At 32.5% G+C, this 20,080-nt stretch overlaps 3 protein-coding genes and 1 long non-coding RNA gene across 5 annotated transcripts; 1 reads left to right on the forward strand and 3 right to left on the reverse strand.

The window, feature by feature from the left end:
- Positions 1–949: 949 nt before the first annotated feature.
- LOC106423865 (agamous-like MADS-box protein AGL66) lies at positions 950–3,512 on the reverse strand. Its single transcript, XM_013864625.3, has 10 exons — positions 3,027–3,512; positions 2,882–2,935; positions 2,744–2,776; positions 2,592–2,610; positions 2,312–2,373; positions 2,142–2,169; positions 1,968–2,029; positions 1,770–1,869; positions 1,375–1,701; positions 950–1,264 (listed from the first exon to the last, which is right to left on the reverse strand). The coding sequence occupies exons 1-10, from the start codon at positions 3,209–3,211 to the stop codon at positions 1,145–1,147; spliced, it is 990 nt and encodes a 329-aa protein (XP_013720079.1). The 5' UTR covers positions 3,212–3,512; the 3' UTR covers positions 950–1,144.
- Positions 3,513–4,294: 782 nt separating this feature from the next.
- Positions 4,295–8,636, reverse strand: LOC106400202 (sulfate transporter 2.2). Its single transcript, NM_001316179.1, is given in 12 exon segments — positions 4,295–4,600; positions 4,695–4,771; positions 4,912–5,009; positions 5,129–5,322; positions 6,433–6,719; positions 6,883–7,009; positions 7,115–7,345; positions 7,434–7,499; positions 7,574–7,748; positions 7,885–8,092; positions 8,180–8,228; positions 8,305–8,636. Coding segments are annotated over 12 exon segments (1,962 nt in total). The 5' UTR covers positions 8,602–8,636; the 3' UTR covers positions 4,295–4,447.
- Positions 8,637–13,919: 5,283 nt separating this feature from the next.
- On the reverse strand, positions 13,920–19,516 carry LOC125576388. The gene is made up of 2 exons (XR_007314757.1): positions 19,323–19,516; positions 13,920–16,070 (listed from the first exon to the last, which is right to left on the reverse strand). It is a non-coding gene; the product is annotated as an uncharacterized LOC125576388 (long non-coding RNA).
- On the forward strand, positions 16,278–19,720 carry LOC106400185 (sulfate transporter 1.2). Of its 2 annotated transcripts, none has more exons than XM_048736365.1 (12): positions 16,278–16,384; positions 16,497–16,837; positions 16,931–16,979; positions 17,063–17,445; positions 17,525–17,590; positions 17,682–17,795; positions 17,882–17,998; positions 18,219–18,632; positions 18,709–18,899; positions 18,990–19,075; positions 19,190–19,266; positions 19,372–19,720. In XM_048736365.1, the coding sequence occupies exons 2-12, from the start codon at positions 16,511–16,513 to the stop codon at positions 19,513–19,515; spliced, it is 1,968 nt and encodes a 655-aa protein (XP_048592322.1). In that variant the 5' UTR covers positions 16,278–16,384; positions 16,497–16,510; the 3' UTR covers positions 19,516–19,720. The 2 variants fall into 2 exon arrangements, with proteins under 2 accessions (XP_048592322.1, XP_048592323.1); XM_048736366.1 differs by having other exon boundaries at positions 16,283–16,404.
- The last annotated feature ends 360 nt before the right edge of the window (positions 19,721–20,080 follow it).

The following is a 20,080-nucleotide window of genomic DNA, read 5'->3' on the forward strand; positions in this document are numbered from 1 at the left end:
ATTAGGTAATTTCGTAGCTTTTATTTAAGGAAAGTGCAAAACATTTTTTGGTACGTTATTTATCAATTCGATAGTTAGTTTAATAAAAAGTGTAATATAAGTTAAGATGGACCAACCTATTTTTCTAGGAATAGTATATTTTATATAATTATTTATTAAATAAGAATTTATAATCATACGGTTCTATGATCGTTCATATCGTTTTATAACAAAATATTTAAATCATCGATAACAAAATTTTCAATCTGAAATTTTAATAAGTTTATAATTTATAAATGTTCTTGAAAATTCATTGAAAGTTTTAATATTAAAATATTTATGTAATCTTATGGTATATAGTGTTTATATATATATATATATATATATATATATATATTTATTTATTTTATTATTAAATGATATTTTTTACTCATATGGTTTTAAAATCATGTGTATCTTCTTATAATAAAAATGTTAAACCATTGATCATTAATTTTTAACATAATAATTTTAATAGTTTTAGTCATTTATTGTTGTTTTTAAAAATTCAAAATATAACATATACGAAAAAATCTAAATTTTATTTTTATAGCTAATTTGATTGTTTAATTTATTTTAATAATATAAAATTAAACAAAAAATGATAGAGGAGATATACATTGTTATCAAATCTTTATTATTAAACTCATTAATTGTCATATATATATTAGTCATTTATGGTAATTCCGTAGGTTTTCTTTAAGGAAATAAAATATCATATCATATCATTATATCATATAGTTTGACCAACTTATGTATCTAACAACATATAAAAATCGAATGTGGACCTACTTATTTTTCAATTGAATGTAATTGACTACCTAATTGAGTGCCACCTATGCATTGGGGCCTCTTTTAATTAATACAAAATTGAGGTTACATCTTTTCAAATGTTCCTCAATTAATATATAAGGGATACGATTAAACGCTATTTCATGAGTCGCACAAAAAACTGTTTTTTTCATGAAATATTTATATACAAATGAGAGAAAACAAGTTTCAGCATTTACGAAAAAAAATAAGTTTTCAGTCATGGCCTCCAGGGCAAAGCAAAGTATAATCTTATTATATATATAATCGTATAAATACGTAAATAATTTATTGGTAAATTGAAATCTCTTGGAGATTATTGGCTACTGAGCTGCGGCATTCTGATATCATAGTCGGAGACTTCGTGGTCTGCTGGTGCCTCCCTCGTTATAACCGGTATATCACTTTCCTTTATATTGGGATTCACCACTCCATGCTGGCATATTTTTCACACAAAAAAATACACCAATTTTTTTTATTGGATAAAAGGAAATAAATCTTGATCGAATCAAAGTAAGAAAAAAACATTAAAAGAACATTAAGAACCTGATGCTGCATAGGGGGAAACAAGGCCGACGGATTGAGGCCCGTAGTAGAAGTATAAGCTTGGGCCCATTCTTGGAACATGTCACCATTATGATTGGTCACGTTACATTCACTCATGTTGTTGTTTTGGTTCGAGCTTGAACTACTTCCTTGCAACAACGTTTCATAAATAGCTGAATTGGCTGATGCGTCGAATAATTGGGTTTGAATAGGCCCATTTTCAGCCAGCCAGCCTCCAGCGACGTCATTTACAAAAGGTCCACCCATGTTTTGGTGTTGCATAGCTGATGTTTCGTATGAAGATAACTGGTCACTCAATATATGTTCCTGCCATATAGAGAAATGATTGAATATCGTTATCATGAGAAAAATTAAGAGGAGTTTAAGCTATTAACCCGTCGTTGAGTCACATGTGTTAAGGTCTCAATGAGCTGCTTCTCAGAGGCTTCGTACTCCTCCATTGTTGTAAACCTGCTTGGATCTGGTTCGTACTTCCTAATATATTAGCATGCAACACAAGTAGTCACTATACTTTAGATAAATTTTCATGTATTATATCAAACCTTTTTAGTAATAAAAGCAAAAATAAGGACCTTAGTTCTTCCTCTGCCATATGCAGTTGTTGTTGTAGTCTATAAACTTCTTGCTCAAGCTCCTGAAAACATAGGATTGGAAAATACAAAAGTTAGATAGATGATTTATTGGAAATGAAAATTACATAGTAAATATAATTTCATTACGTTTAAGGAAAAGATTAAAAGAATCACCTGGACGTCCGAGTTGATAGCCGAAGGGCTGTTCAAATGATCCGATAGGAAAAAAGAAGAAAAATAAACAAATCAACTTTCACATTCTTGGAAAATAATGTACCAAATCAAATATATGTATTATATTATATTATAGCAAAAGGAAAAGGAAAAGAGGAAGAAATTGAAACTTGGTGAGTTGAAGAGCAATGTCATTCTCGGTCTTGAGTTGCTGCAAAGTCCGCAGTAGATACTGCCACATGACATGGATTTATAAGATTAGTGAAGCAAAAATATATCATTGCATTCATTATAAAAGATAATGTTTCCTACAGTGGACTGGAGCTACATACATTTTAAGTTTCATCCCCATAATTATAAAATGAAATAGTTGACTCAAGAAACTATATTTTCTTCACTCTCTTATTTGAAAAAGTACATTTTTACACATATTATGATTAGTTCAGTTACCTCTTTGCTTTGGAAATCTCTGCAAATAAAAACGTGGAAAACATGAAAGTTCCATTTAGATTATAATTATCAACTTTTTTTTTGAAACACTATCAACATTTTATTAAATGAAAAAAAAATAAGAGGAACAATAGGAGTGAGTTACTACGCACGGGCGACGGCTCTGATCGGTAAATGTTAGAGCACTGAAATAAAATCAAAGGAAAAATAATAAACAACAAATTAAATAGGACACTAATTAAACAGACCAAAACATATAGGAAACAATCAAAGGAGATTGATCAGCTTACTTCTCTCGTTCTTGGTCAGGAAGATTGATAAATCTTGTGAAAACATCTTCAACCCTAACCAACGTTTAACGAATTTATACGGCTCAAATGAATGTTTTCATATAATTTGTTGATAGAAGTGACCAAACTAAATTTACACAATTACCTTGTTTTGCCGGAAAAGAGGCTAAGACGATCAGAAGGAGAAAACATGAGGAGAGCAATATCAATGTCGCAAAGAATAGACAATTCATAAGCTTTCTTTATCAAACCATTTCGTCGTTTAGAGAACGTAACTTGGCGATTCGTGTTGTTCTCTATTCGCTTTATCTCTAGTTTCACCCGACCCATGTCTCTCTATTCCGATCAATGCAACAACAACAAAATTCAAACGGTTCTTTTATGTTTGTGTGGGGGGAATGCGAAAATATGATTATTGGAAGCAAACTCGCGTATATGTATTGAAAATGTATGGACGAGAGAAAAGAGAGAAGCATGAAAGAAGGAGAGGTTAGGTATAAGAAAGAGATTTGTTTAGAAATGTATGGGAGATATTGAAGGGCTTTGTTCTTTGAATGATTTAAGAACACTTTTATATTTTACCATGGAAAAGTATAAATCGAAATATATATTAATAACCAAAGGTGCATTGATTTACTAGTTTAGTCCAATGAATTAGTTCTATTGTGACCCTAATTCGAGTTTCAATGGGAATGATGCTTTTGTCATAAGGTATTAGTAACGGCTGGTTTCAAACTTAGACGAGATTAAGGCTGTAACTGGAAACTTGATCTAGGAATGTATGAAATAAATAGAATAAAATGAAATGGAATAGTGATAATTTCAGAAATTAAAAAAATGATATATGTATTTATTTTTTTAAACTATATTCAAATTATTTTATTCCATCCATTCTTTTCATTCCTCTTCTTTTTATCATGAATGATTTTTAAAATGATTCTTTTTTTTTCTCATTCATCTCATAGGAATATGTGGAATCAATATTTTTTGTTTTTTCCACTTAACTAGTAATTAGTTTTTTGAAATGCCTATGAATGACTAATTCCACATGATTTCATTCATAAAAAAAAACATTCTAGTTACAGCCTAAGGTCTCATCCAAGCTCTTTCCTTTTTAAAAAAAAATGTATTAATTGGTCCAACTCTGGTATGCAAAACCATGCACAAAATCCGTCCTCGTTTCTTCACCACGGCATACAACATAACCATTTTCTTATGTTTCGTAATTTGTTGGCTTGGTGATAAGTGCTCATCCTCCAATCACATTACGCTTTAGTGAATCGTGGGTGTACTGGTATTCATATGTGATTACCAGTAGATGACAACATATAAACCGGTTTTAGAAACCAAAGAAGATTATTAATTTTCGGACAATATATCATTTATTCTGTCAATAATTAGAGAAACACAATAGTACATATTCAACTATAAGCTTCTCGTCGTAAAGGCTACCCTCCCATGCTTACGGAGACCTCGACTATATATCTATATGCAAAAGGCCAATATTTGGTTTTTATTCAATGGCTATGACCTTAAACGCTATCTCAATACATTTTTGCCCATATATCAACACATATCGTGCGACGTAGTTCTTGCTCTTACGTAAAAATCTACGGCTTCTCCTACTGTCATAAATATATTTTCTTTTTTCACTTTCTCCTCCAGTTTCGCTCGCTTCAGTTTGTGAAATACTCTCCATCTTGGACTAGCGATCACTAACTGCACCCCAAAAATAAGACCCGTATATAGTGAAAACTAGCATTTACGCATATATATGCTATGATTTCTTTATGGATAAATTATCAAAATGTACCTGGGTGTCATTAGAAGCCAACTCTTGATGTAATTCTTCAAGTGCGACTACTCCTGATGTATCTAGGCCCATCACGCCTTCACCAATTATTTTAAGAAACACGTAAATAAATCAGAAAATTGGATATTTTGTTAACTACATTTAACTTTCACTAATTACAATATATAAAATTCTCTCTAGTATTAATTATTGGTATCATAGAAATGTAGATACTTACAAGACATGTCGAGAATTACTACTTGAAGAACTTTTACCCTTTTAACTTCTTGTTCATCATCTTCCCCTTCTTCTACCTTTTGAATTGAATTCAATATTCTGTATGTTAAAAAGGAAAATAAAATATATATCATCAAACCATAGAGTTTCATAAGAGAAATAAATTAGAGCTTAATAAAAAATGAGAAAAGAAGTTGATAAGTGAAACAGAAATTAACCGGTCTCTAATAAAATTAGCATTTGCAAAGCATAACAACGGAGAGCTGATTCGAAGAGTCAATAGTCCTTGGGTCTTAGTAGCCATTGGGTACTGATTTATGTCACCGAAGATATCGGTTTTTGACAATCTGCCTAAAGCCTCAACTGTTGGTCGTATCGAACTCAAAATTATTCTCGTAAACGATATCCCCACCTACATATATCCAAATAAGCATGTATAAATCTATGTTTGTACCAATCAAGTAGATATATTAGAATTGGACCGCAAAAACAACTGATTAAGTGGAGTAGTAAAAGTGTAGGGTAAGGCCCTGGGTTAGGCATAAGCATGCTTAGAAAGACTTTATCCTTACAATAGATGGATGATTTTGCAAAGGACTCAATTATGAGATTTGCAATTGTCGAAGGTATTTTGTCCTGTTCATCTACAACTTGACTTCATATTTGGAATTATATGTACTAAATATTACCACTTGGACGAAACGTCATATAACATTATTGATGTTTGTCATTCACGGTTTATGCACAGCAAATTTGGTCGGCTAGTAGCTTCATTTCAAACTAAATTTAATTGGTTATACGTTTTATATGAGATGTTGTCGGTTTTGTTCCTATAGCTTAGTTCACATGATTGGATATAGATCAGCTTATAGTTGACTCGACCACAATCAATCAATCTGCATAACAACTTTCTAATTTATAGATGCGTGTAGTTTAAATCATAGACATACTTATTTGGCCAAATCCCTTAAATAGCACAAAACAAAAAAAATTATGACAAAATATAACACGCAAAGAAAGGAAAACCCCAAAATAATTAATTTAGAGTAAAATGACTAAATTACTTCAAACTTTAAATCTTTACTAAATCATAATCACTAACCTCAAGTTCAAATATCAAATACTCTATTTGTTTCATATTAAATGTCGTTTTAGCTTTTAAATTTTATTTTATTATAAGTATCGTTTTATATTTTTAAGGAAAATATTAAATACTTTTTCCAGTTTTTACCCTTACGCTTAACTCATACATTAATAAAATAAACAAAATTATGTATCAAATAGGGGTAAAACATATAATTTAAGTATTTTTTTAATTCGAGTGTAAAAACCTTAAATAAAAATGAAATGGATGGAATATCATTTTTAGCTGTAATGTTATCTTAAATAAAAATTCTTTGTAATTTTTTTAAAGTGTTTTACTACTATCTTTTAGTATTTCTATTTATTTTACCGTCTAAGATTTTGGTGGGTGAAAAGTAAAAGAAAAATCAAAAGTAGCTAAAAAGAAAGAAAGACTCACGGCGAGTAGAAGACCGATCTCTACGGAGGCAAACAGGACACCTAAGAAGGCGGCCACAAGGACGAGAAAATCAAGCTTATCAAGCTTCCAAATGTGCAAAGCGCCAGAAATATCGATAAGGCCAGGAAGCGCCGAGAGAATGATGGAGGCCAGTATTGCGGTCGGTGTAAAATAGAGAAACCTTGTCAAAACTTCAAGCGAAACCATCACTGTTATCGCCATTACAATGTTTGATACCACCGTCTCGCAGCCAGCACTAAAATTCACCGCCGTTCTTGAAAATGATCCTATTAGACAGTCCACATGGGAAGTGAAAGATAAATAGATGAACCAATATGCTTAATATGAGTTTAAATTCTTGATTCGACAGTTTTAAAATATCATATCGGTCAATTCCGGTTTGGGTTTAAATTAATAAACCGAGGGTTAATTTTAAAAAGAACATATTACCGGTAGCTACATAGCAAGAAGTTAAAGAGCCAGCGATGTTGCTAAATCCCATTGCCATCATCTCTTTGTTACCATCTAGACGATATCCTTTGATCGTTGCAAAAGATCTCCCTACTGCAATCGCCTCCTGTATTATTACATTTAATTTAATCAATTAGTTCCAGACTAAATTAGGTGATTACTGATTAGTTTGAACCATGTGTAAGAGAGAAGAGATGGGAATGTTACTAACCGTGAGAGCGATGATTGCACAAATGATACCAATTTTGGCGACCTGACCGAGATGTGGACCGTTAAATTCCAATTGGTTAACAGAAGGTCGGTTAAACCCTGGTTTAATGTTTTTAACAATCTTAACCCCTCGTGTTTCAGCATTGGTTAAATACACGATTAGGGTTGCTAATATCACTGATATTAGCGGTGCCATCGCTGGAATCCAGAACAATTTTTTGTTTCTTTTTCCCTGAATTAATTTATAAAAAAATCAATAAAAATAAATTAAGTATAGTTATTGTCATATGTTGATATTAATGTAATTTTGTCTTACTTACGAGAAATCTCGCTAGGAGGATGAAGATAAGGAATGAGCTACCAATGACAAAGTTCAAAGGTTGCCACTGCAAAAGTAATTAATAGTTGAAATAGATTCTATATTTGTGACTTTAAATTTAGCCCAACTACCGGTACGTACCGGATGATGAAGTGAGTGGAAAACCGAAGATAAAACCGAAACCACATCGGTTTTGTTGGTAAAATGAGACAAACCAAATAAACCTTTCAGTTGTTGTAAACCAATGACAATGGCAGCACCAGCCATGAACCCAACAAGAGCAGCATGTGACAGAAAATCCACCAAAAACCCTAACCTGATACACATTTATAATAACATTTATTTTGATCAGATGACTACACTTTTGTCTTCGCCGGTCCACATACAATTATAATAACTGTAGCACAGTATAAATTATATGATTTTATAATGAATATCTATGAAATATTTGCCTGAAGAGTCCAAAGATGGCTTGAAACGCGCCAGCAAAAAACGTGGCCGTGAAGACAATTTTTCGGTAAGCAATTGGGTCGGTGACAGGATCTTGAAGGTCACTGACCATGGACGAAAGCAGAAGCGAAACTACAGCCACAGGACCAATGGCTAACTCTCTCGAACTTCCCATCATGGAATATATTAGAGGTGGTACCACACTTGTATCTGGTATATATATTTTTAAATTTAATTTAATTATGCAGAAATTTTTTAAGGAAACTATGCAAGTTTGAGTTGAAAATTTGGACTTACATAGACCGTACTCTGGATCAAGTCCAGCCAAATTAGCATATCCTATACTCTGCAAATAAAATTGAAAATGTATGGAAGAAATCATCACTGAGGATATTGACAATAGAATTTGTGAGTTAAATTACCTGAGGAATGCAAAGACTAGCGAGAGTAAGACCAGCCATCAAATCTTTCTTGAACATGTTGAGTTTGTATTGTCTTCCCCATATAAGTATAGGGAAAACCGATTTAAGATAAGAGTAAACCGGGTTTGATGATTTCTTCTTCATCTTGTTCCTCTTCTTGGACAACACATTTGTTCTTATGTACCCAACAAACTCTTGCCATATGGTTGGTGGCTCCGGCATATTTATCAGCCACTGGGACAACGGCTCTTCTGCGGGGGCGGCTTCCGCCTGGTGGCTCTGCATCTCTATGCTCATTTTGGTTATCGTTGTGGGTTTCTGAAGTGTGTGATAGAGAACTAACTTTGTTTTCCATATATATAGGCATATATATAAACAAATTTATTCAAACATATAGTATATACATATAATCCATATTAAACTCAATTTCCAACGTATGTCCTATTTCTGAAATATGCCGCACCTGCATTCTTTAATAATTGTAACTTTATAGTAAACTAAATAAAACACCCATTTTATATTATACTTAATAAAATACCACAAATCAAAATTTGTAGAATATCAAATTCGTAATATTCATTAGTGAAACTGTATGTAGTGCTGGGATGATTTTTAAGCAACTAATCGATCGACACATAGGTTCATTTTTCGGCACCACGGCGGAGCAAGTAGATGAAATGTTTGATTTCAAAACACTAAAAAGGGATGAGCCCCAGTGGCTCCATCCCTAGAATAATGCTTCTGAAAACTGAATTTGTGAGTTACTTCCAGGCAATTCTTTTATAAAAGTAAACCACATTTGGCCATCCAAAGTGGACAATGCGTCTAACACATTCGAATGAACTACTTCAACAGCGCAAACCGCGAATGAGTTCCAGCCAAAATGAGTTAGATGTATGGTATAGAATTAACATTATTTATCTTCCTATCAGTTACCAAAATCCGTCCGAATAATATTTTTTTATTCAGCGTTATGGATAGAGACCTGTGAGTAACACATCTGCTTTTATCCGATTATATATTTCTTTTATAGCATATAAAAATTAACATACCAACAAGAAGGCATGTTACAAATACATGGTAAATTTGTCGGAATATATCACGGTCGTGCATAGTTTAAAGAATATTAATCATGTGAAAGATAAGTACCACCTTGTTGTGACCATTTTTTACATCGTAATCACAAATCAAACAAAAAAAAAATCAAGATTTTGTATATTTTTATTCTAATGTGTAATATTTATTCAATAAAAGATTGGTATTACATCAAATCGACTTGCTTAAAAAAAATAGAAAATGCATGACTAATATATGACACTCAATATTATCAATATTATTAACTGAAGTTGATTGACTACCGGCTAATTCACGCTGGTTCACAATTTTTTAAGAACCTCTGGTTCAGATCTTTGACAAGGGTAAGAGTGTGTGGCTTAGACCACTAGACTAATGACAAAATAATCCAACGGTAGTAAGAGCAACCGCATTGAAGAGTCTTAGGGGAGGTTCACACGCAAATTGAGAAAAAAATTATTATAATAAACAACAGCGAAGACCTCGTCTCGCCACGCTCCTTCTGCATAAAGGTCATTACTGTTTAGCGGGTTCCACATTACGTGGCGGCCCACTATTCGTCAGTTTATTTATTTATTTAAAAAAAAATCAAACGAAAAATAAAAAAAAATAATAATAAAAATTTTAAATTATGAACCCTGACTGGGGGTTCATTAATGCGCTTGCTCTAAAACTCGTATAAAAAGACACATCAAGGACACAACATAAATTACCATAATTATTTTCTTAAGAATATATGATCAACGTTTGACGTATGAACGCAACATAGATACAATCATTCTATTATAACATACCAAAACGTTAGAGGGTCAGATAATTGCGTATATATTGAAATTAATTACCAGAATATACTTGTGGAAGAAAAGTTATTAGTATATACTTTATAACAATATTTCCGAAATTAACATCCAAATTATTAATTGACATCTACATTTAACATGTATACTCATGATAGTTTTCTTTTTGGTAAAATACTCGTGATAGTTAACATACGAATTCTGATCCAAAACGAATATTTTAAGTGGAGATGTACGAGTTGCCAAATAAAACAAAAATGTTCTGATGGAGAAAGAAAGCACTATACCATAGTTGATTTGGAGGGGAAAAAAAGAAGAAGAAAATGAACAAGAAAATGCAAATGAAATTTTGATTTAATTATTTTCGGGTCTCTTTTCCTTAGCTTTATATGCAAGAATATGGAACTCAACGGAGGAGAGTAGTCTTTGGGTATGTTCAGTCCACATTCTCTTTTATTTTGGAATTTTTCGTTACTATAATCAAATCCAATAGAATATGTTTCGAATTTTTGGTTACTGTAATAAAAACAACAATGGAATATATTCACCAGACGATCATGATCGAAGCATGGCTCTTATATGTTTCTCTATGTTTCCACTATGAGCCACTCATATTCTCACTTTTCCACTCTTTTCATCCACAGGAATCCCCCACGCTAGCTATTATAAGGTCATATTCATAGACTCGTACGTGGGGTTCCCTGGTCCAACGAATCTCAACAATGCCAACTCTTGTTATGTGAAAATTAGCTGATCAATAAAGTAACTCGCGATAAATATAGTTTTATGGCGCCAGTTTTTTTTTCACAACGGATGCATCGTGTGATTCATAAAAAGGAAATTTATCCAAAATGTTTAATATTATATAAATCTTGTAGTGGTAGAGAATGAAGTCGGTGATATCCATAGAATGGGCTCCAACAGAAGCAAAGCCTGACCACCCAGTAGGTGAGTGACTTTTATCTGTATTAATGATATTACTAACACGATGGAAAAGACAATTTATAATCTCTTACAGTGGTTTCAAATAAAGTTACAAAAATCGGAAAAAGGTCTATCGGCACCAAGAAGGAGATGAATGTAATGCGGTTAGAACGATACTAACGTCCCAAAAAAACTTGCTAGTTGCTAATAACTACTGAGCTGGAGCAACAACAGCTGAACCTGATTTTTCATAACGTAATATGCTTGGTTAACTTAGCAAAAAGAAAAAGCTTGGTTACAACCAAAATGACAAAATTTGCTGGATTTTTTGGTGATTTGCTGAATTGTTAGCATTTGGCATGTCATTCCCCATTTGTGTTTTTGTTTTAGAACTTTGTTATCTATGAGTTTTCAATTTTTTTATGGATTGATTAAAACTATTAAAATATGTAATTTACAGTAGTTCAATTAATTTCAAGTGTTAATAAATGATGTGTGCCATAAGTTTGAAATATAATAAATTGATGAAAAGTGATGGATAATAGCTAAAAACCATAAGTCAACCTATAACAATTAAGATTCAACATAATAATTCATTCGATATGAACAAAAAAAACTAATAACTACTTTACTAGTCTATAAGCTTTGACTTTTTTCTTGGACAGATTACACAAAACTATTAAGAATTGTTACCGAACCGAACCAATAACCCATTATTACACCTTTATCTAAAATGCAAAGCAGATACATGTGGCCGCGTCCTACGCTATCGGAGACCACGAAGGCACGAACTGTGCCAGAACTTTATTTGTAAAATATTACTGATGGGTATAAAATATTAATTAGAATATCAAAGAATGTATAATATTACAAAATATAACTTTTAACATTTTAATGTTATTCTAGTTTTATTTAAAATTGTTTAACTAATTAGATCTTACAAATTTTATTGTTTTAATTACTTTAATACTAATATATTCTAAAGGAACATATATTTTTACTTTAACATTATATTTTTACAAATTTGTTATTTCTAAAAAACATAAAATTTTAATATACTTTTAACAAAATATCATATATTTGAAATAACATGTGGTTTCGCTTCTTCTGTTTTGACTAATCATGTCGTTTAGCTTTTTTTTAATGTAAATTTTATAAATCAACCAAAAACGAAAACAAGAATCAAAAACTTCGACTCGAACAAAAAGTTAATTTATAATCATCATGTGGTTTAGCTTTTGCAACAACATCGTATGGTTTAAGGGTTTGATTGGTTTAGATGCAATCGTTTATAAACATAGTACTTATATTACTTGTAAAATGAAAACCTTTCTGAAAAATACTTTTAAACGATTTAAGCTGGTGCGTTTTCCGTTTTATGACCATTTTATAACGCTATTAAATGCTTTTAATCAGAAATTCATTTTTGTCAGTATCATCTTACAAACGTATTTGTTTTAATCGTTACACCAACCGTATAAAACCATCCAACTTGTTTATTTTAAAAATGAGTGTTATAACCAACCAAGCGAACATACATTACTCATGCATAATAGTATATTTATGGATTACACATAAATATGATTAAAGTCGTGTACATAAGAAACATTTGTTTGGACTCTGGACAGCTGAGTTATACATATGTTACCATCTTGTGGGCGGCACCTGAAAATTTTAATATTGCCCCAGTTTATCTGTAGTTTATCACGAAGAAGAAAAATTGTACCAGTCGATCATATATATATGACTCTTGAGTCCTTTGAAACGTTCAGTTTCTTATAATATAAGACGGCAACAAAATACCAATTTATTTTTCCTGGTCGGCAAATCACCAATTATATTTTACAGATCATATATCACTAAAATAATATAACTCTTAGAGCATCTCCAAAAAAAACTCTATAACTTTAAATATATAGTTTTTTTGTTTTTCAAAAAAGATCTTCAAAACTTCAAATTTAGAATTTTGGTCTTTATAATTGATAATTCTCAAATATTTTCACATTTATCGTTTTATTCTATAAAACTTTTGTATATCATAAATATTTCAAATCTATTTTAATAAATTCAAATTTTTACATATAAAATTAAATAATTTTTTAGAATAAGATTTATAATATTTAAAATTATAATTAGACAACAAGAATATTACAAAAGAAACTTAATAAAAAAAATTTTAAAAGATACATGAAGACATAATTATACACCAATTTAATTATTACAACAACACTAATAGTCTAGTAAATTTTCTTCGGAACCTCTAAAATATTGTCCAAACAAATTTTGTGTAACCGAAGATGGAGCATTACGAAAATAATTTTATGAAATAATGTGGTATTGTGATTGTAGTTTAATATTTAATTATGTATGTCTATTTATAATTTTATATTTTAGTGTAATATGTTATTAATTAATATTACTGTAATATTTTTATATATATACTAGTTATTTATAAAAGTTTTATAGTTTATATTAATTATGACAAATATAAAAACCATAGTGTAAATTACAAATAATTTTGAAGTTAAATTCGAAATTTTACTTTTGGAGAAGAACACTTTGAAACTTAAAATGTAGAGTTTTGCAAACTCTAAAATAAAGAGTTTTTTTTTAAGATGCTCTTACATCATGGTAGGCATTTTAAGCCAAAAAATAATAATTTAGTGGTAAAAAATGTTTGCACCAAGACATAAAACCTATAGGTTCTAAATTTGATTTTTACCAAAAATTAAATTATTACTGTTTAACCATACGAGGATGGGCTATGTGTTAGGTTTCAGTAGAAAACTCGCTTCCAACTATCTTCAGGAAACAAAAAAAAAAGTTAAAGCTTAAGAACTTGTAATAGAGCAGCGAACATGTTACATATACCTCCAATAACGAATATAAATCGAAAAAAGATTAAGAATACAAACTTTCCAAAGGAAAAACATTCATATTATTATATTTTGCACACGGGAAAAGAAATTTAAACTAAATAAATACTAACTAAAATTAGTATTATAGTCAATATAGTGTGGCTAGCCATGAACCACATGGAGAGCCGATAGCTAATAGCCAGCAAAGCACTAGCGAGCGTGAGAAGACGCAGTCAATGGCTAACTGCACCGAGTAAGAACCTGGCCACACAACAGTCTACATTCAAGCTTGCTACCGCTGGGGCCCACTGTATTTCTTAAAAGTCAACTCAATGCGCAAAGAAACCGCTCCTTTCTTTTGACCTTTTCGCTTTTCTAGTTTTGGAGCAAGTGCCATTTTCGTAAAAACAAGTTCGATCTACCCGCTTCGACTTCTGTCATTATCACTGTATCACCTCATTAAACATTTTTTATTCTCCCTGGAAAACACATAATACCATAATCACGACTTTTATCTCTTATAATCGATAGTCTTATTTCAGTTAAAAGTATAAAAACAGAATTTATTAACAAACCGTTTCTCTTCTACTGCGAATTCTTTGTATTTTTCTGAGGAATTTTCCTCAGTTTTTTAAAAAATATTATTTTCTCAGGAAAATTTACATATTTCTCTGTTTATTAATTGATATTTTGAGAGAAATTCGGCGAACCTGGACATGATTCGGGTTTGCTAATTTTAATGTTTTTAACATAGAAAAGGAATAGTGAACGATCTGGGTGTTCTTTTTTTTTTTTTTTGAACTACCGATCTGGGAAAAAGGGGAGGTTGTAACTGTGTCTCTCGTGAACTTTCTTCTATTTCTTAAATATATTTCTTTCTTTTTCGTTAAAAAAAAACTTTTCGTACAAAGAAAGTAATAAATAAAACACGTGAAAGATCTTTCGAGGAAAAGGCTACAAAAACGAGATCGAATTTCTTCTTCTTCTTTTCCAGGTAAGTGGTGGTTTTCACCTTCCAACTATCAATGGTTATGCATCTTCTTGTTACTTTACCCACTTATTGTTTCATCATTTTTATATTTATTATTATAATAAACTCATTTATAGTATACACGTGCGTATATGTTAAATCATATGTACTTTTTATTGTTAAAGCTTAATCATAGTTTTGATCAGTTCCTTTTTCAATAGTGTTATTGTCTGGTACCAGAGTAATCACCCAATATTATATTTGATTGCATACAGTCATGCATAGCACCCATTACAGCGTTTCACTGATAATATATCAATTATCTCGAATTTCAATCATGCGCATACAGCATTGTTGTATTTATCACAAAGTCATAACATGTGGTCTTCCTTTTGGGAGTTTGGCTCCAACTACAACTAGCAACAAAATAGTTCTAGCTTAACGTTTTACTTCTTGCATATAAACTGAAAACGCCACTTTAAAATATGTTTGATTGAAACTGTATAATAGCAGCCAAAGTATTTAATATAATCCAGCCACTCCACATCACGTTGCACAAAAGACTTTTGTCTAGAAACTGATTGAATTAATTTAGTAGTTATTATTTATATACATGTATGCTTTCCTTATATTGCTAATAAACAAATTTATTCGAAATTGACATAACAGCTACACGTTGTTGAGTTTGGACAAGATGTTGAGTCCATATTAGAAGCTGAGAACGACTAAAAATAGAGTATACATATGTGTGAGTTAGGTTTGGTTCGTATTTGTTTAGGTCTTCTTCCTGAACATTTTGTTCAGTTAGGTTTGTATTCTGGGATTTTTAGGTCTTTGTTTCTAAAATTTCTGTTCAAGCAACCGATAAGAAAATCCGGATGTCAAATGTTAATTAATTATATTATATATTTTCGAATATTCAAAAAAAATAGTATAATGCGATACTTCTTTATCGTCTACTCAAAGCAAAAATAAAATTAAATACTAGGAAACTGATAGGAAGATAAATAACGTTAATTTCTCGTCGCTTACTCTGGGATAAGTACTGACATTTACCGTACGTATTATATCCACATTTATTTCAATATCCAAATCATCTGGCTTTGGCCACGTTGCAGTGGCTCTCCTGGTCAACGATCTCTCCTTATGGCAGAAAGTAAACGAGATTATTGAATTGAGATTGTTTGCAGTTACGCGCATAAAATATGCCATAAAACCCATTGACTTGGTTTGTTTTAGCTTAAATGTCGACAGACACTAATCAATTTGCAATCTAATTTAGACTTTTCATCTTTGATCATGCACTTGGTCTCTTACCTATCCAGATTCATCAATTTATTTATGACACTCTCTTCTCATAATTAATTAAAATCAATCTCCTAAACTTTTCATTATAAATAAGCTTCATCAATGTTGCTACAAAATCACACTTTTAAGTCACCTACAAACCATATCCAGTTATCTATTCTATCCCCTGGTTCGATTATATTCCTCAAATTGTTTTTAAACCAAACCTCAAACATTGGCAAACTGTATTCAACCTAACAAGTCTCTTGTCCTGTTTTGCAGATACATAGATAGCTATGGCCTCGAGAGCTCATCCTGTGGACGGTGATGTAAGTCCAGCAACGGACGGTGGAGATCTCCCTATCAAATCGTCGCCTCACCGGCATAAAGTTGGGGTCCCACCGAAGCAGAACATGTTCCATGACTTCATGTACACGTTCAAAGAAACTTTCTTCCATGATGATCCTCTCAGACATTTTAAAGATCAGCCTAAGTCCAAGCAGTTCATGCTCGGTCTCCAGTCCGTCTTCCCGGTTTTCGATTGGGGACGTAGCTACAATCTCAAGAAGTTTCGTGGTGATCTCATTGCCGGTTTAACTATTGCCAGTCTCTGTATTCCTCAGGTGAGAAAAACCTAATCATACTAGTTTACTTGTGTCACAAGTTACCTATTATTGCTTTGTTTCTAAAGTATATATATTATGTGCTGATTCCAGGATATTGGATACGCTAAGCTCGCTAATCTGGATCCTAAATACGGTTTATGTAAGTTTGACTTTTACTTAACTCTGAGTAATAACACATGGAACAATTCATAAGCCTATATATGGTTGAAAATGGTTTTACAGATTCGAGTTTTGTACCTCCATTGGTGTATGCATGTATGGGGAGTTCTAGGGACATAGCAATAGGACCCGTCGCTGTGGTTTCTCTGCTGCTAGGTACTCTCCTTCGAGCCGAGGTCGATCCAGTCACAAACCCTGATGAGTACCTCCGACTTGCCTTCACCGCCACGTTTTTCGCCGGTGTCACTGAAGCAGCCCTTGGATTCTTTAGGTTAGGTTTCTTGATTGATTTCCTTTCGCACGCGGCTGTGGTTGGATTCATGGGTGGTGCAGCCATTACAATCGCTCTTCAGCAGCTCAAAGGGTTCCTAGGGATCAAAAAATTCACCAAGAAGACCGATATCGTTGCTGTTTTAGATTCTGTCTTCAGCGCAGCTCATCATGGTGTAAGAACTCTTCTTTTGCTTTCTTGATTCCTCCGTTGTGTAATATATTTCACTAATACATGTTAATTTGGTTATGCAGTGGAATTGGCAGACTATACTCATTGGTGCATCCTTCTTGACCTTCCTTCTCACCTCTAAACTCATTGTGAGAAATTATATATATTTATTGATTATCAAATAGTTTATTCTTTTATATATATATGAATCTGATATCTCTTGGCTTGGTGATGGAACAGGGGAAAAAGAACAAGAAACTGTTCTGGGTTCCGGCGGTTGCACCGTTGATATCAGTTATCATTTCCACCTTCTTTGTCTACATAACCCGAGCCGACAAACAAGGAGTCCAAATTGTAAGAACTCACTCAACCAAAGTATTTACTTGCGACACAAGCTTTTTGCCTTTGTGCTAACATGTTTCCCTTTTTGATGAATAAAGGTGAAACATCTTGACAAAGGGATCAATCCTTCCTCTTTTGATCAAATTTACTTCTCCGGAGATAACTTGGCAAAGGGGATTCGCATTGGTGTTGTCGCTGGAATGGTCGCGCTAACAGTAAGTTACAATTCAACGACTAAGACTTCAATTCTATTAGTTATAACTCGGATATTTTTAATGTTTAAGAAATTATTAGACCCTAATTGGACATTTTATGAAGGACTATTGTTCATAGTCCATCTAAACGGAATTTTAAAAAATTGTTTTAGTAAAATCATTATTCTAGGTGACCTATACCGATTTTTAGAACACTGAATATTTTTCAATGTTTTCACAGGAAGCTGTAGCGATTGGAAGAACGTTTGCTGCAATGAAAGACTATCAAATCGACGGTAACAAAGAGATGGTAGCACTAGGTGTTATGAACGTTGTTGGATCCATGTCTTCTTGCTACGTGGCGACAGGATCGTTCTCAAGATCAGCTGTAAACTTCATGGCTGGATGTCAAACTGCTGTTTCCAACATCATAATGTCAATCGTTGTTCTCTTGACACTGCTCTTCCTCACTCCTCTTTTCAAGTACACACCAAACGCCATCCTAGCAGCTATTATCATCAACGCAGTGATTCCTCTGATTGATATCCAAGCAGCTATTTTGATCTTCAAGGTCGATAAGCTCGACTTCATCGCTTGTATGGGAGCTTTCTTTGGCGTCATCTTTGTTTCCGTTGAGATCGGACTTCTTATTGCCGTATGTCTCAAGATACATAAACCTTCTATATATGCAATCATGATGAATCTAATTTGGTTGGGTGTTTTGTGGACAGGTCTCTATATCGTTTGCTAAGATTCTCTTGCAAGTAACAAGACCTAGAACCGCAGTTCTTGGAAACATTCCAAGAACTTCAGTATACCGGAACATCCAACAGTATCCTGAAGCCACCATGGTTCCAGGGGTTCTTACCATTCGTGTTGACTCGGCGATTTACTTCTCCAACTCAAATTACGTCAGAGAAAGGTAAACCCTAAACAAACGGTTTAACCCTGGCCAAGATATGTTGACTTATTTCACAAGAAGCTTTATTCCGGGAACCCTTAAATTTTATAGGATCCAAAGATGGTTACTAGAGGAAGAAGAGAAGGTGAAAGCAGCAAGCCTACCTAGGATCCAGTTTCTGATCATTGAAATGTCACGTACGTTAACTTTACTCCTAATAAACAGTTTTATATTTTGAGAATTTACTCCTAATCAATAGTTTTCGTGTTATTACTTCTAAACAAAGATTAACATTTAAATAATATTTTCAGCTGTTACGGACATCGACACAAGTGGTATTCACGCCCTAGAAGACTTATACAAATCTCTCCAGAAAAGAGATATTCAGGTAAACATATACAAACAAATAGATTTAAGGAGTAATATTTGAAGAAGATTAATTACCTTTTTTGGAGAGTTATAAAGTTTGATTCTGTTTTTGTGTTTATAACAGTTGGTTCTTGCGAACCCTGGACCGTTGGTGATTGGTAAACTACACTTGTCGCACTTTGCTGACATGCTAGGACACGACCATATCTTTCTGACGGTGGCTGATGCCGTGGAAGCTTGCTGTCCAAAACTCTCAGACGAGGTCTGAGATTTAAAAGAAAGAAGAAGATGAAGATAATGACGAAGAAAGAAGATGTTGTATAAGTGTTTGTACAGTAGTGTTAAAAGAAAGTGAGTTTTGCTTTCAGTTGTTGTTGGCATGTTGCATCTTTGGTCCCCTTTTCCTTTAGCCACAGGAGAGGTCAAGTGTAAAGTTGACCTCAAGGTCCCACCTTAGTGGCTTGTTGTTCTACTTTTGAATAAGTACAGATTTACCGAATTGCCATTTCAAACCGAAATTCTGATATCAAAAATCAAATTAAAAATTTTGAACAACAAAAAGAAAAATTCTAAATCAAAATCAAATTAAAATTACTGGAAATCTATATTTCTGGATAAAATGCTTACAACAAATGAAAACTCAATAATGTGACAAGTTGGAATATAAAAACGCATTGAAAATTAGTATTAATGAAACCGATCCTATCCATATGTTGACAGGACAAAAAATTATATTTATACCATATCCTTACCACTAAGCAATCATATTTTAACTTCATTATTTATTTAATACGTCAATTTGGATAGGTTGGCGAATAATTTGCTCTGATCAA

This window comes from Brassica napus, chromosome A7 (assembly GCF_020379485.1).
Source record: "Brassica napus cultivar Da-Ae chromosome A7, Da-Ae, whole genome shotgun sequence".
Taxonomy (NCBI): Eukaryota; Viridiplantae; Streptophyta; class Magnoliopsida; order Brassicales; family Brassicaceae; genus Brassica; species Brassica napus.

Excerpts from the sequence above, each read along its gene's own strand:
- LOC106423865 (XM_013864625.3), bottom strand. The coding sequence starts at position 3,211 with ATGGGTCGGGTGAAACTAGAGATAAAGCGAATAGAGAACAACACGAAT. Across the intron at positions 2,777-2,881 it reads CCTGACCAAGAACGAGAGAA|TGCTCTAACATTTACCGATC; the intron begins GTAAGCTGATCA and ends ATTTTATTTCAG. Across the intron at positions 2,170-2,311 it reads ATTGCTCTTCAACTCACCAA|CCCTTCGGCTATCAACTCGG; the intron begins GTTTCAATTTCT and ends TCATTTGAACAG.
- LOC106400185 (XM_048736365.1), top strand. The coding sequence starts at position 16,511 with ATGGCCTCGAGAGCTCATCCTGTGGACGGTGATGTAAGTCCAGCAACG. Across the intron at positions 16,980-17,062 it reads GGATCCTAAATACGGTTTAT|ATTCGAGTTTTGTACCTCCA; the intron begins GTAAGTTTGACT and ends ATGGTTTTACAG. Across the intron at positions 18,900-18,989 it reads TCAAATTACGTCAGAGAAAG|GATCCAAAGATGGTTACTAG; the intron begins GTAAACCCTAAA and ends TAAATTTTATAG.